Source organism: Berghia stephanieae, chromosome 5 (assembly GCF_034508935.2).
Source record: "Berghia stephanieae isolate SIO BIC M18660-M18661 chromosome 5, UCSD_Bste_1.3, whole genome shotgun sequence".
Taxonomy (NCBI): domain Eukaryota; kingdom Metazoa; phylum Mollusca; class Gastropoda; order Nudibranchia; family Aeolidiidae; genus Berghia; species Berghia stephanieae.
This window is the reverse complement of record NC_088364.1, coordinates 32,570,851-32,585,850: the sequence shown is the minus strand read 5'-3', so window position 1 is coordinate 32,585,850 and position 15,000 is coordinate 32,570,851. Positions and strand designations below refer to the sequence as shown.

At 37.0% G+C, this 15,000-nt stretch overlaps 1 protein-coding gene across 1 annotated transcript in view; it reads right to left on the bottom strand.

Moving 5' to 3' along the window:
• LOC144973922 (glutamyl aminopeptidase-like) overlaps positions 1-15,000 on the bottom strand; it is a 74,645-nt gene that overhangs the window by 34,342 nt on the left and 25,303 nt on the right. Inside the window, exons 9-13 of the mRNA XM_078916811.1 lie at positions 9,690-9,803; positions 8,735-8,869; positions 6,219-6,284; positions 5,432-5,497; positions 2,643-2,995 (exon numbers count right to left, since the gene is read on the bottom strand). Coding sequence (XP_078772937.1) covers positions 2,643-2,995; positions 5,432-5,497; positions 6,219-6,284; positions 8,735-8,869; positions 9,690-9,803 — 734 coding nt within the window. The remainder of the gene's footprint in view (positions 1-2,642; positions 2,996-5,431; positions 5,498-6,218; positions 6,285-8,734; positions 8,870-9,689; positions 9,804-15,000) is intronic.

Sequence of the window (15,000 nt, the reverse complement as noted above, 5' to 3'; positions counted from 1 at the left end):
GAGTAAAAAGCATTTTCCAAGGACTCAACTATGGGCCGCTCAGAGCGGGACTGGAACTCCGGACCATCAAGTCCAAATGCGAGTTTCATACCACAAGACCACCATATAGCTATAAGTCACATCTTAAATAGAGCCTTAATCCACGAAGATGTTTCGGTTTATAAAACTGTCAAGCGACTTTGAGCGCGATAAAAGATCAGATGGACAAGAGTAATTGCATACACACTAGAACTGCATTTTGTTCTTGGGTAAGGCACCCTATACAAATATCACACTTAATTCAGGTATAAATATCTGGCTATAGCCAGCTACGGAAATTGTAAGAGATGATTTCAAAAGACGCCTAACAGGCATTTGTAATGAATGAAATGGGAAGTTTAAACCTGCTAATGAAGCAATAAATATGAACATTAAAATAGATCATTTCCAATGATTACCATGCCACATTTTTTCACCCACTCCCCAGCAATCCGTATAGAACAATATTCCTTTTCATCTAGTACCAGTCGCCTGTTAGGCGTCCTTTGTGTACAAACAATATCACAATTTTCGTCACTTTCTATAGCCAGGACTATTTATTCACACCTGAGTCGATTGGGGGAAAGTGAGTTAAATGCCTTTCCCGAGGACACACCGTCGGGACCAGAAGTTTCCACAATCACTGTCACCAATCTGGCCTCTGACCACGCGTAGCTTTTGTGACAAGGCGAGACACCGTGCCGCTGAGTCATCAAGCTGTAGATAGTATGCGCTTGGCTAAGAATCAAGAAGCTCATAACATTGCCATCATGAAGTATAACGGACCAACACACAAAACTGTGTGTATCCATGAGCGTTTATAGTCAGGTTAATACAGTCCAGTGAGCATTACTCATAAACGCGGATGGGAAAAAAACAATAACAAAGACTTGAGTGACGTCATCTTCGAACTATCTATAGATAGTATGCAGATGACGTCACTCAGGCCTTTGTTATTGTTTTTGCCATCCGCGTTTGTGAGTTGTTCTCACAAAACTGTATTAACCAGACTATAAAAGTTCATGGTTACACAGAGTTTGTGTGTTGGTCCGGTATACTTCCGGATGGCAATGTTGTGAACTCCTTGGCCAAGCGCATTCTATCTATAAAATAAATGAAGCGAGATGAAGACCAGTGAGCAGTATGCATAAACCGTAAGCATCTGCACATATTAACAGGCCTGATAACCAAACGCAATTATGGGGCTGATTTAACATTGTTGCAATGGACAATATTTTGGGTTGGTTTGAGAGTAATTTCATTAAAACAATGAGACCATAATATCTATTTGGGTTATCAGACCTGCAAATAAGTACACGTTGGGGAAAATGCATTATAAAGATGCGCATATTTGAAAACATATATTTATTTTATGATGTAGGCGATGATTTTTTATTGTTTTGTTTTTCTATATAATGATGATAACAACATAACAGTGAATTACTTGAAGACGGTCACTGTTTGTCATATTATTCAACAAATCAAAAGAGCAAGATGGGTAACTAGAAAAAAATATCCTGTTTTCATTTCAAATGAGTGATGTGACTTATGCCAAAATCAGACTCCCAACCCCCTCTCCCCTGTTGTCAACCACGCAATTCTGAATCTGATCAAGGCCAACAAAGCTATGTTATGAATATTACATTATTTTACATCTACTCGGTATCACATTTCACCAAGGTCAGTAACGAAGTTAGGTTATAAATAATGGACAAGCGGGCTATGATGGCGGGGGTAGAAAGATCGTGCTCGGGAGACGGGGAAGGCCGTGGAGGGGGATGATGATGTTGTTGTGAGAGGGGATAAGTTATGGGTAGCTCAAGGACGCCAATATTATCATCGCATGTTGGTTGATGGTAATAATGAGGACGAAATATCGGATAAAGCTACTAGATGCATGAACACTATGAGACATAATAAATAAATAAATATATAAACCATAAATAACTGAATAAATAATAAATAAAAGAATAAAAAATGAATAAATAAATAAATAAATAAATAAACTAGCAATTACATAAAACTAAGAGATTAAATAGAATATAACATTTGGCGCGTAGTTCTTGGAACGAGGTGGCAAAGTGTATGAAACATTGGACTTCAATCACGAGGATCCCAAAGTTCGTTTTTTTTAAAATGTATTTTAACAAGAAACTTAACTCCTATTTATATCGCATGAACAGAAACCTGTAACTGAAAGGAATCCTTCAATGCCATTAGGTCCGTAGAGCCGGAGTTTATCCCGATTTTTATAGAGTGAAACTGATCACAGCAATTTCCTGCTACCTTCTGGAAAGGACTCTGGTTTATCGAATAGTCTACAAGTTCTAACAGACCTAACTGCACACTCACTGCTACTGGGTGGACAGGGGTGGGATGGAGATCAGAACAATAAAAGCTCGACTACGCCCACGATCTAGGTAGGAGGTTCCTTTGCGTATGAAGCGAGTGACCCCCGAACTGAAGCTCAATAATAATAATAATAATATAATAAATAATAATAATAATAATAATAATAATAATAAATAATAATAATAATAATAATAATAATAATAATAAAAATAATAAATGGAATAGAAGCATCAATTTAATTTAATGGTAACAAGACACAATGAATGAATCACTTCACCGACGTCATTAGTGTTTCAGTCATCGTGTTTTGTTGACTAAGGGGAACCCGAAACGTCCACATCATTTGTTTTCGTGAATTAAATTTAATCATCCATTTCATGTTATTATTGTTGTTTATATTAAATAAGCTGAAGACTGGAATTGAATCGGATAAAGTCATAGCATACCCAAAAGGTGAATTTTTAGGATCGTATTGAGCAGTTGGGTCGGACATGAATCGATGCTGTGAGGCGTGTAAAGTTGTTTTGCCGGTAGATGACTTCTCTAAAGAGATGTTTACATATGGGTAGCCATCTTGGATTGTCCAGGTGTCCATTATCTCTTTGACATCAATTGCTGGATCAACCTGGATTGATAGAAAAACGAATTGAATACACACACACACACATACACACACACACATACATACATATATATATATATATATATATATATATATATTATATATATATATATATATATATATATATATAATGCAAATTTTCACTCACATTTATTGGCCGAGACGACTCGTTTCTGTGTTTTTTACACTTCTTCAGTCGGCGTAATCCATTGTAATGTCCGTAGAAAGTTCTTCCTCCAAACTAAAGTTGTTTCGTTGTGTATTGGTGATTAGTGTTGATGTGCATTGTGATGTGCTCTCATGTTTATATTATGAGTGTGTGTGTGTGTGTGTGTGTGTGTGTAGGTGTGTTGTGTGTTGTGTGTACATATGTGTGTGATATTGTAGTGGAATGTGGTTGCGGGGGGGGGGGGGGAGGGAAAGAGGGGAGGAGGAGCTCCAAACAGGTGAGCACTCTCGGTACCAGTAGCAAACACACCACTCTCAACATGACAACATTGAAGAAAAAAACCGTAGACTACTCCATGAAAAACGTTCCCAACCCAAACAAATACACTTACCTTAAAGAGCTGTTAAACAAAATGGAACACTTCCTGAGACGCCTAAGATGGAAGGTGTTCCACTTCGAAACCTCTCCTCCCCCTCTTCCCCCCCCCCCCCCCCCCCCCCTCCGCCGCAACCACATTCCACTACAATATCACACACACATGTACACACAACACACAACACACCTACACGCATACACACACATACATACACACACACACACACACACACATTCATAATATAAAAATGAGAGCACATCACAATACACATCAACACTAATCACCAATACACAACGAAACAACTTTAGTTTGGAGTAAGAACTTTCTACGGACATTACAATGGATTACGCCGACTGAAGAAGTGTAAAAAACACAGAAACGAGTCGTCTCGGCCAATAAAATGTGAGTGAAAATTTGCATTATATATTAGCTCTAACCACCATTATCGAGCACTTTCGTACCTACAAGTACCCACCAACACTCATAAATATATATATATATATATATATATATATATATATATATATATATATATATATATATATATATATATATATATATATATATATATAAAGTCGTTATTAAGAGTTATAAGGATCATTGAATCGGATTTTATACCGCTAACTGTAGAGTTTAACGCACTCAACCAAAACACTGACTATATCCGTATTAGTATAGACAAATTATAACTTGTAATCAAAGCTAATATTTTTAGTTTTTACATGTTAACGGTAGTTGAATAAAACTATCTATGTACATGCTCATTTTTAATACATTTATTTCCAAGTTTGAACCGTAGCAAATATCTCAAGGATTGAATTAGTTAATGGCAATGATTGGGGTGTTCTACGACTTCACGAAAATGTCATCTTTCAATGAGACCTTACTGTAACCCAGGATTTTTCGCACGATATTACATCCAACTCTTCCCTATGAAATCCTAAGCCTTTGCAAAGTGTCTGATTGTTTTTTCTTAAGATTGCTCTAGTTAACTTTGTTTGTGGACCACTACTGCGAGCCTGTTCATTAAGACAGCCTATGTTCCAGTCAAGCAATTAACCAACCTTTGAACTCTTCGAAATCTAACACACGAGAACCCTAAGCACATTTTGGGGCAGCGCAGCTCAGCGGGACGGTCTTTGCTTCGTACTCGAAAGGTACCGAGTTCGATCACCCGCCGCTGCGCTGTGTGGTCTTGAGCAATTCACCTCACCGTAGCTCAATCTGCGGCGCTGCACTGAGGCTGACGCCTGGGTTATTCCATTCTTCCCTTGAAATAGACCCTAGAGACAAATTTCCCATATGGGATGAATAAAGGGAATCTTATTTCATTTTTTTAAAATTTCAGCCGATTATGAATCATAACGGATTCACATCTCTCTGCGTTAAGGAACTCAGTCATAGACTACTGTTTATTGCATTAATTTTTTTTGTGTGTGATTTCTTCTACCGACATGTTGTACAAGGGGTTCTTTCAAATAATATACTTTAAGAACAAGAAATAGCAGTCAAAAACAAAACTTGTATTTGGTGATATAAAAAAAGAATAAATTGAGTGAGTTTAACACAATCTGGTATATTCAATGCTTTGCGTCAAGACTTTGCAGTCAAGTCTCGTATATTCTAAAGAAGCGTTTTACCCTCTTCTTACCACCCATAGGAAAATCATGACATTCGTTATGGTGGAACCAACAATTTTCTCATTCTGAATTCTCTTGTACATCACACAATTTAAATAAATGCTTTGATTACAGCTATAAATACTAAATACTGTGTTGTAGAGCTCACTTGTTACTGTTTCGTTTGAGTAAGAAAAGCATATTTTTTGTGCTGGGTGGGTGTGAATTTTCGGTGGAAATTCTAAAAATAGCTGGTAAGGAGAGAGTTAACTTACCTCCGTTAGAGATCGCCACAGATCGTCCGTCTTTGCATTTCCCCACATATACGTTTTCAGATATCTCTAAAATGGACAATATAACTTATTATTTATTTTTAAAATCAAACCGATCAGGAATGTCATAATATTGAACAGAATGTTATTGGCAGCAATGATCATAAACAGATTGCTTAGTTTAAAAACAAACAAACGTTGATTTATTCATACTAATAGGATTATATAACTGCAGACTAGATACACAGATTAACAATTAATCATGTTGATTACTTCTAATTGTTAATGTTCTGTGGGTTTTTTAAAAAAGAAATAAGAAATATGTGAACATTACTGATGTCACTGCAATGATAAAGCATAAAATATGATAATGCTAGTGGTAATAATGAACACGTATTAATATTCTCTCTCTCTCTCTCTCTCTCTCTCTCTCTCTCTCTCTCTCTCTCTCTCTCTCTCTCTCTCCCCCCCCCCCTCTCTCTCTCTCTCTCTCTTTCTATCTCTCTCTATATAATATATATATATATATATATATATATATATATATTATATATATATATTATAATCCGCATCTTCCCTATAATCACCATCATCATCATCATCATCATCATATCATCATTGTTATTATTATTATTATTATTATTATTATTATTATTATTATTATTATTATTATTATTATTATTATTATTATTATTGTAGAGGAAAACTCAAGGTAAAATATATTGAATATTCTGCACATACTATGGTTTACTAATGTGTTTAAACCTTTGTCAAAATAATGTAACATTACCGCTATTCCTTTAAAGAAGTTGTGAGATCCCATAATGCCATCTAACATCCTGATCACAGATGAACCCTAGAATAGAAGTATATAAATTATGTTAAATTAGTAGTCCACAAGAGCCATGATCCCCATGGAGTAGGAGTTTATCCCAGTTTCTATGACGTGAAACTGTTATAGTAATTGCTTGCTGTCCTTTAGACAGGACGCTAGTCTATCGCAAAGTACTTTCAACCAACTCTGACAGAACCAGCTACCTAATGACTGCTTGGGAAACAGGGGGGGGGGGGGGGGGGGGGGGGGGTCAGAAAAAATCTCGACTGCACCCGGGATTGCTCTTGCTCCCGTTATGTGTGAAGCGAGTGGCCTACTCACTGAACTATCGGGGAACCCCTTAAAGTCTATAGTTTTGAAAATGGTTTTCATCAAGTTCTCTCTTTTCCAATTGTTTCACTGAGAGTTCAAATCTATTATTTGGATTCGAATCTGATAACCGGTGAACGAGTCTAACATTTTGCTACAACTGGGAATAAAATGCCTCTTCATTTCTTTAAATAAAAATAAAAATTGAGCTTTATATAGTGCAGTTTCCACTAAATGTGCTCAAAGCGCTTTACAAGGGGTCCCTGGTCAACAGAAACATTTAACGTGTATGACGGGACATGACGCCTGTTAGGCGATACTACAATTTTTCGGACAAAGACATCGCAATGCTGTTAACGGTCAGGTGCTCATGTTACACCTGAGTACGGTGAGAGAATGTGAGTAAAGAGCCTTTTCCAAGGACTCAACTATGAGCCGAGCGCGAGGCTCGAACCCAGGAGCTTCCGATCCAGAAGCGAGTGTCATACCACAAGACCACATAGCCGCACAAGACTCGGGAAGACTTAGATGCCCAAAAAAATCGAATGTATAGTGAAAAGTATAAACTCAGGTCAAGTTTACATGTTGTATTGAGAGCATGGGGGAAGGGGGGGGGGGGCAGCTTGGCTCAGCAGTACGGTCTTTGTTTCGTGCCCGAAAGGTAAGCTACTGAGTTTGATCACCCGCCGCTGCGCTGTGCGGCCTTGAGCAAGTCACCTCGCCCTAGCTCAAATTTGCGGCGCTGCACTGCGGCTGACGCCTGGACTATTCCAGTCTTCCTTTGGAATACATCCTAGAGACAGATTTCCCCTATGGGATGGATAAAGGGAATTTTTAAAAATCTTTACAACTTCTGAAAATGACAACAAACAAAATCCCACATTTTGGGGGAATTTTGGTTTTAAAGTTACTTTTTGACATCTGGTCCATCCCAACATAATACCGTTTTGAACCTTTGAGCACATTTATGAATATTGCGATTTGTCATCATTAACGGCCAGTGTGGCACAGCTGTATGGTCTTTACTCAAAAGGTATCAAGTTCTATTCCCCGCTGCGCCGTGTGGCCTTGAGCAAGTCTTCGGCATCTCGCACTAGCTCCCTCTACGGCTTTGCGCTGCGACTGACACCAAAGCTATTCCAGTCGCTCTTGGAAAAGCCCTTAAAGACAAATTACCTCTAGTGTATGAATAAAAGGAATTTTTAAATATTTTGTTATTTTATTTATTTATTTATTATTATTATTATTATTATTATATTATTATTTATTATTATTATTATTATTATTATTATTATTATTATTATTATTATTATTATTATTATTATTATTATTATTTCATTTTACTTATAATTAATCTTAAGGGAATACATTCTTCTCGAGAAATGCTTATTGATCATTATATTATATTCATTTCTTTTCAAATTTTATATTACTAACTCAATCACAATTCCAGACCTCTCACATAATTTCTAAACTCGTAAATTAAAAAAAAAAGAACAACTATATTTTACCCATTTTTTCCGTGACAATCAGTATTATGTTTTTATTACGTTTTGTCGTCTATCTTCCTCGAAGAGATAAAAGGTTGGGGTTATTGCCATGAATACTTGATATTGTGTTTTAAGGCCTTGTTTCTGAACAACTGGAGCTGAGGCTTTTCTGGGACTATGTGATGATATAGCTATCAAGTAATTTTTTTCAATTTTTAGTCATGTTAAAAAAGCAACGGAACAATACTGATGACGTAAAAAGTAATGAATAATAATGACTATAACAGTTTCATCAAAGAACAGAATACTAAATACGGAGTAATCGGGCTCAAACCCCTTCTTTAACCAATAACAAAATTATCTATAGCAGCTACCCTTACATTCGGATAAACGGGAAAGTTCGTGCCACGTCCAACTAGGAAAAACGATGACTTTTTGAAATCGTTGTTTTCCCGTCTATCTGGATAGAACGGGAAGTATTACCAATTTAGCTGTTTTTTGTAATTGTTTGAAGAAGAAGAAGTGTAAGTTCGAAACGCTGTTTGTTTAGTATCTTGTTTCTTTTTGTTTCTTTTTAGACGCTACTACGTTCATTGTTTGCTCATTACTTTCAATTTCTACAGCCCAAAGCTTCTAGCAGCGTCGTATTTACCAGCTCTAATGACTATTTACCTTAGAGTAAGAGATGGCATCGAAGACAGACGTTATTTCTGAAGGGTCTTTGACAGTGACAACAATGGGATGTGTGCTTATGACGTCATCTAAACCCATTACATAAAAAAGGTCATCAATGAGGAACTGAGAGTCCTGGAATAAGTTAAAATGTGCATTATAGTATTGAAAGGACATGTAACACATGTAATAGTTACACAATTTATAACTATAGACACCAAAAGTATAAATTGTTTCGAAAATGTCATTGACAGTGAGGTTCCATAATCCATAATCATATCATAATATCGTCATTGTAAAAGCCCTTAAAACATATGTAACAATATAATATTGGATATTACACATTGAATACTAGTTGAGATAAGAATATCTAAAAGGGATAAAAGGGAGTAAAAGGAATTATTTATTTTTGGTTTGCATTGTAAGAAAATATAATCGTATCCCTCAATGAAAACTTAACCATAGCCTCATGGTTATGACTATAAATTCAATCTTTAGTATCTAAAAGCATGAGGAGGCAGTTAAATACATTTATAAAATGAAGCCATAAACTGTGAATTTGACAGCCTACGGAGAACGTGGGCATTATTTGTTTACTGACGTACTCTAGAAAAACACGTATTTAAAAATTTGGCGATAAAACTCGCAGTGGGTCACGTTACATTAACCAATTAACTCCCATACTCAGTAAAGACACGAAGTCCAATGTTTGAGAGTTTTTGCCAAGCTGAGAGTCATCTCAGTCGATCGAGTGAGGGGCGAGACTTCTTGCCATTTTTTTAAATATACGAGTTTTTTTTTCTCCAGAGTTTGGAAGTAAATTGGTTAATGTTAGATTAACATATTTGGCATTTATACCATGCCTAACAAATGAGATAATAAGAGTAGAAAAGGGCGTTTTTGAAAGACAGATTACGTTGATTTCATAGAATAACTGAACTACACATTCTTTTACCATTTCCCAGTCTTTTTCTTTGTCATCCGCCCCAATATATTCTACGTAGGATGCAAATCCTTCGTTCAGCCACAGGTCGTTCCACCAGTCCATGGTGACAAGGTTACCAAACCACTGTAAGGAAATATAATCAAATGAAATAGTAAGCCGAGTGGGGATCATTTCTGTTTCACCAGTCCATGGTGACAAGGTTACCAAACCACTGTAAGGAAATATAATCAAATGAAATAGTAAGCCGAGTGGGGATCATTTCTGTTTCACCAGTCCATGGTGACAAGGTTACCAAACCACTGTAAGGAAATATAATCAAATGAAATAGTATACCGAGTGAGGATCATTTCTGTTTCACCAGTCCATGGTGACAAGGATACCAAACCACTGTAAGGAAATATAATCAAATGAAATAGTAAGCCGAGTGGGGATCATTTCTGTTTCACCAGTCCATGGTGACAAGGTTACCAAACCACTGTAAGGAAATATAATCAAATGAAATAGTAAACCGAATGGGGATCGTTTCTGTTTCACCAGTCCATGGTGACAAGGTTACCAAACCACTGTAAGGAAATAAAATCACATGAAATAGTAAACCGAGTGGGGATCATTTCTGTTTCACCAGTCCATGGTGACAAGGATACCAAACCACTGTAAGGAAATATAATCCAATGAAATAGTAAGCCGAGTGGGGATCATTTCTGTTTCACCAGTCCATGGTGACAAGGTTAACAAACCACTGTAAGGAAATATAATCAAATGAAATAGTATACCGAGTGAGGATCATTTCTGTTTCACCAGTCCATGGTGACAAGGATACCAAACCACTGTAAGGAAATATAATCAAATGAAATAGTAAGCCGAGTGGGGATCATTTCTGTTTCACCAGTCCATGGTGACAAGGATACCAAACCACTGTAAGGAAATATAATCAAATGAAATAGTAAGCCGAGTGGGGATCATTTCTGTTTCACCAGTCCATGGTGACAAGGTTACCAAACCACTGTAAGGAAATATAATCAAATGAAATAGTAAGCCGAGTGGGGATCATTTCTGTTTCACCAGTCCATGGTGACAAGGTTACCAAACCACTGTAAGGAAATATAATCAAATGAAATAGTATACCGAGTGAGGATCATTTCTGTTTCACCAGTCCATGGTGACAAGGTTACCAAACCACTGTAAGGAAATATAATCAAATGAAATAGTATACCGAGTGAGGATCATTTCTGTTTCACCAGTCCATGGTGACAAGGATACCAAACCACTGTAAGGAAATATAATCAAATGAAATAGTAAGCCGAGTGGGGATCATTTCTGTTTCACAAGTCCATGGTGACAAGGTTACCAAACCACTGTAAGGAAATATAATCAAATGAAATAGTAAGCCGAGTGGGGATCATTTCTGTTTCACCAGTCCATGGTGACAAGGTTACCAAACCACTGTAAGGAAATATAATCAAATGAAATAGTAAGCCGAGTGGGGATCATTTTTGTTTCACCAGTCCATGGTGACAAGGATACCAAACCACTGTAAGGAAATATAATCAAATGAAATAGTAAACCGAATGGGGATCGTTTCTGTTGAAACTAAAACTCCAGAAAAATAGAAGTTATGGCTCAAAAGAATGAGTAAATCTATGCAGTCGTGACCTATTTTAGCAAATGAGAGGTTAAAGAAAACTTTCCTAATTTTGTACGAAACTCGATAACATTCCTTGATTAAATAAATAATTTAATGTAATTTTACATTAGAAAACACACTCTAATCAAAACAATTTCATGACATATCTTTTTAATGTAAAAGACAAAAATCAAGCTTCTTGTTAATGATGCTTGTGACAATGTTAAATCATTTCGGCACCATAAAAAGATAACATTAAGTGCCTGTGTCACAGACCCATTATGAAAAATAAGACAAAGGAAAATACTTTACTAAGCTTATCTTAGGAGCATTCTATCCCTTTGCCCGGTCTAAGGCAATCCAAAGTCTCATACAAGAATTAGTATAGTATGCCTAAAAGAGGATAGGTCTTTCCGCGTATTTTCTAATACTAGTAATATAGAGAAAAATTATTTACAGGAAAAATATCACACTTCAGACAAAAAATACGCCGACAGACTTCGTCAGACGAACAGGTTCCAGCCATGGAAGGAAGGTACCAGAATAAAACGTCGCAAGGAAAGAGACAGCTTATAACGGCAATATGTACTCCACTCCACAGCCCGTTTGCACGCGTTGACGATGGTATCTTCACAACCTTCTGATGGTTTTAATGATAATTGGATTCAGTAGTCTGATGTCACGCCGCTCGGCAACAGCGGCCATCTTAGTTCTAAACAAAGAAAATCATTACTTTTTATTCTTCATGCTGTCCAGAACGTTTCATATGCCTTGTGATCAGAATGTGTAAAAGTAAAAAAATGATCAAATTTATGGGGTTTTTTTTTCCTATGGATACGCTTTTATGCTTGCCGGAGAAATATTCCATACGGCGTCCGCCATTGTTCCGATAGTTTAGAGCCAGTGTTACTAAGTTACCATGCGTCATTAGGAAGGAAGTGACGTTACGACTGTTGAAGAGTATTGGCACGAACACTAGAATTATTGGTGACGTTAACCGGGGTTTTTAAAAACCGGTCACAGAAAAAAACAACTTTGGAATGTTTCTTCTTTACGCTATATAAAAAACGAATGGTCCGGAATGATTGAACATTTGGATGGTATCATAACCAGGGTTGCCAGATCATTTTCGAGTAATAGGCCAAACTAGCTATAGCAGGAGGCCAGATTCCTCGGCAGGAGGCCAAATACCACCAAACCCACCTTAGCCTCGCGAAAACTCTTTAGATTTGTTAAACAATTTATTTCCCCCATTTTTGAAGAAGAAAAAAAGAAAATTAATTTAAAGGAACATTCGCTGTACTCACCTTAATCAAAACACCATTTCGCCATTGCAATTTGTCACTAGATTCTGTGCATTTGTTGATATCGTTGAATTTTTCCTTTTAAACGTAAACAACATCATAGGTCACATTCTTGAGTTGTAATCAGCGCAACGAGAAAATAACGAATAATTGACTTGAGACTCAGAAAAAATGTCAAATACAACCGAATTATCACGATGGAAATAAAAAGTTCATTCTAGAGGTCTACACACCTGGAGAACTCCTCAACAAAAGTAACCTTTTTACAAATTAGACTGAATTCAACAGGCCCGTTTCAACGAACCAAGAATCCATTATTGCTCAGCATTTTCTTCACTACTACCAGTAAATGTGCTCGATCCCGAAGAACACTATTCGTTCTGGTTGTACATGGCAGCTGTAAACAAATTAATCATTTCTTTCGTAACTTGGAAATCCACACAGCATTGCTTTTTGAAAACAAATATGGACCTTTTGGGCGCGATTGCGTGATAGCAGAAATTCTATATATAGAAGCATTAGCAAATGCAATCTGTGGCGTTAGCACGTGTTGCATTTAGATATTTAGATTGCCAAATAAAATAAGTTTTATCGGTACCAAAGTAAAACGATATTATAACGGGGAAAGTCAGAGGAGGCCAAAAAGTTGGTCACGGGAGGCCAAGTGGCCAAACCAAATTTTGGGAGGCCAAATGGCTTGGGAAAAGGCCAAATTTCTCAAATTTGGCCACCAGAAGGCCAAACTAGCAACCCTGATCATAACAATAGTATGTATAGATAGAACGTAGATGACGTCACTCAGGTCTTTGTTATTGTTTTTGCCATCCACATTTATGAGTACTTCTCACTAAACTGTATGAACCAGACTATAATTATTCATGGTTACACATAGCTTTTTGTGTTGGTCCGTTATACTTCCGTGGCAATGTTGTGAACTTCTGAGACAAGCGCATACTATCTATAGATAGTATGCAGATGACGTCACTCAGGCCTTTGTTATTGTTTTTGCCATCCGCGTTTGTGATTTGTTCTCACTAAACTGTATTAACCAGACTATAAAAGTTCATGGTTACACAGAGTTTGTGTGTTGGTCCGTTATACTTCCGGATGGCAATGTTGTGAACTCCTTGGCCAAGCGCATTCTATCTATAGATAGTATGCAGATGACGTCACTCAGGCCTTTGTTATTGTTTTTGCCATCCGCGTTTGTGAGTTGTTCTCACTAAACTGTATTAACCAGACTATAAAAGTTCATGGTTACACAGAGTTTGTGTGTTGGTCCGTTATACGTCCGGATGGCAATGTTGTGAACTCCTTGGCCAAGCGCATTCTATCTATACAAAAACAGTTTTATGTAAGGTGAATTCTGTTGTGATTACGATCATTGAACTCTCCACAGGCTTGGCCAGGGATTTACTTTTCACAAGATTAAAGTGCACCACTCACTAACATTGCCACAATGGATTAAAAATAACACAGCAAATTGTAAACCTTGTACACACATGACACAAACAATACGATTCAATAGTCTGATGTCACGCCGCCCGGCCACGGTGGCGATCTTGGTTCTAAACAAAGAAAAGCATTGCTTTTTATTCTTCATGCTGGCTAGAACTTTTCATATGCCTTGTGATCAGAATGTGTAAAAGTCAAAACATGATCAAATGTATGTGTTTTCTTTCCTCTGGATACCCTTTATGCGCACCGGAGAAATATTTCATACGGGCGTCCGCCATTGTTCGGATAGTTTAGAGCCAGTGTTACTAAGTTACCATGCGTCATTAGGAAGGAAGTGACGTTACGACTGTCGAAGAGTATTACAATTAATAGTTAAAAGCCAGAGGCTAAGCTTTCTGTTGTGATTTCTACATTCATAAAAACTAATGACAATTTGGATTATACATACTTACATTGTCAAAAGGGTCAGCACTAGCACTAGCAATAGCACAAGAAATGTATAAGTATTTTTCAAAAGAGGTGAACGGCCGAATTCCGTTTCATGACAGAAGGCAAATAGCAATACTATTAACAGATGGCACACAACCAGGAACTCAAAGTGGAGAGGTCAAATTAATATTTATGTCATTTTAATTATATATTTCTTACGCGATTCCTTTGAAACGTTTTACTGTACAAAAGTTACACGGATTCTGTTTAATGTTAAAGAACTTTAGATTCAGTGTTATCTCACATTATTACATTCTAAGCGCCGTACTCGAGGGGCGACCAGTGGATTTTCGTGACATGTCGTGTGCTACGTTTATGAGTTGTCTTACCCAACAGTTAGTCGGGGATTATGTCTCTATCGTCTCTACCGTCTTATCGAAGACGGGCATTAAAAGATCCCCCTGTTTTTAAAAAATTAATGTCTTTGTTCGAAAAATGTATAAGC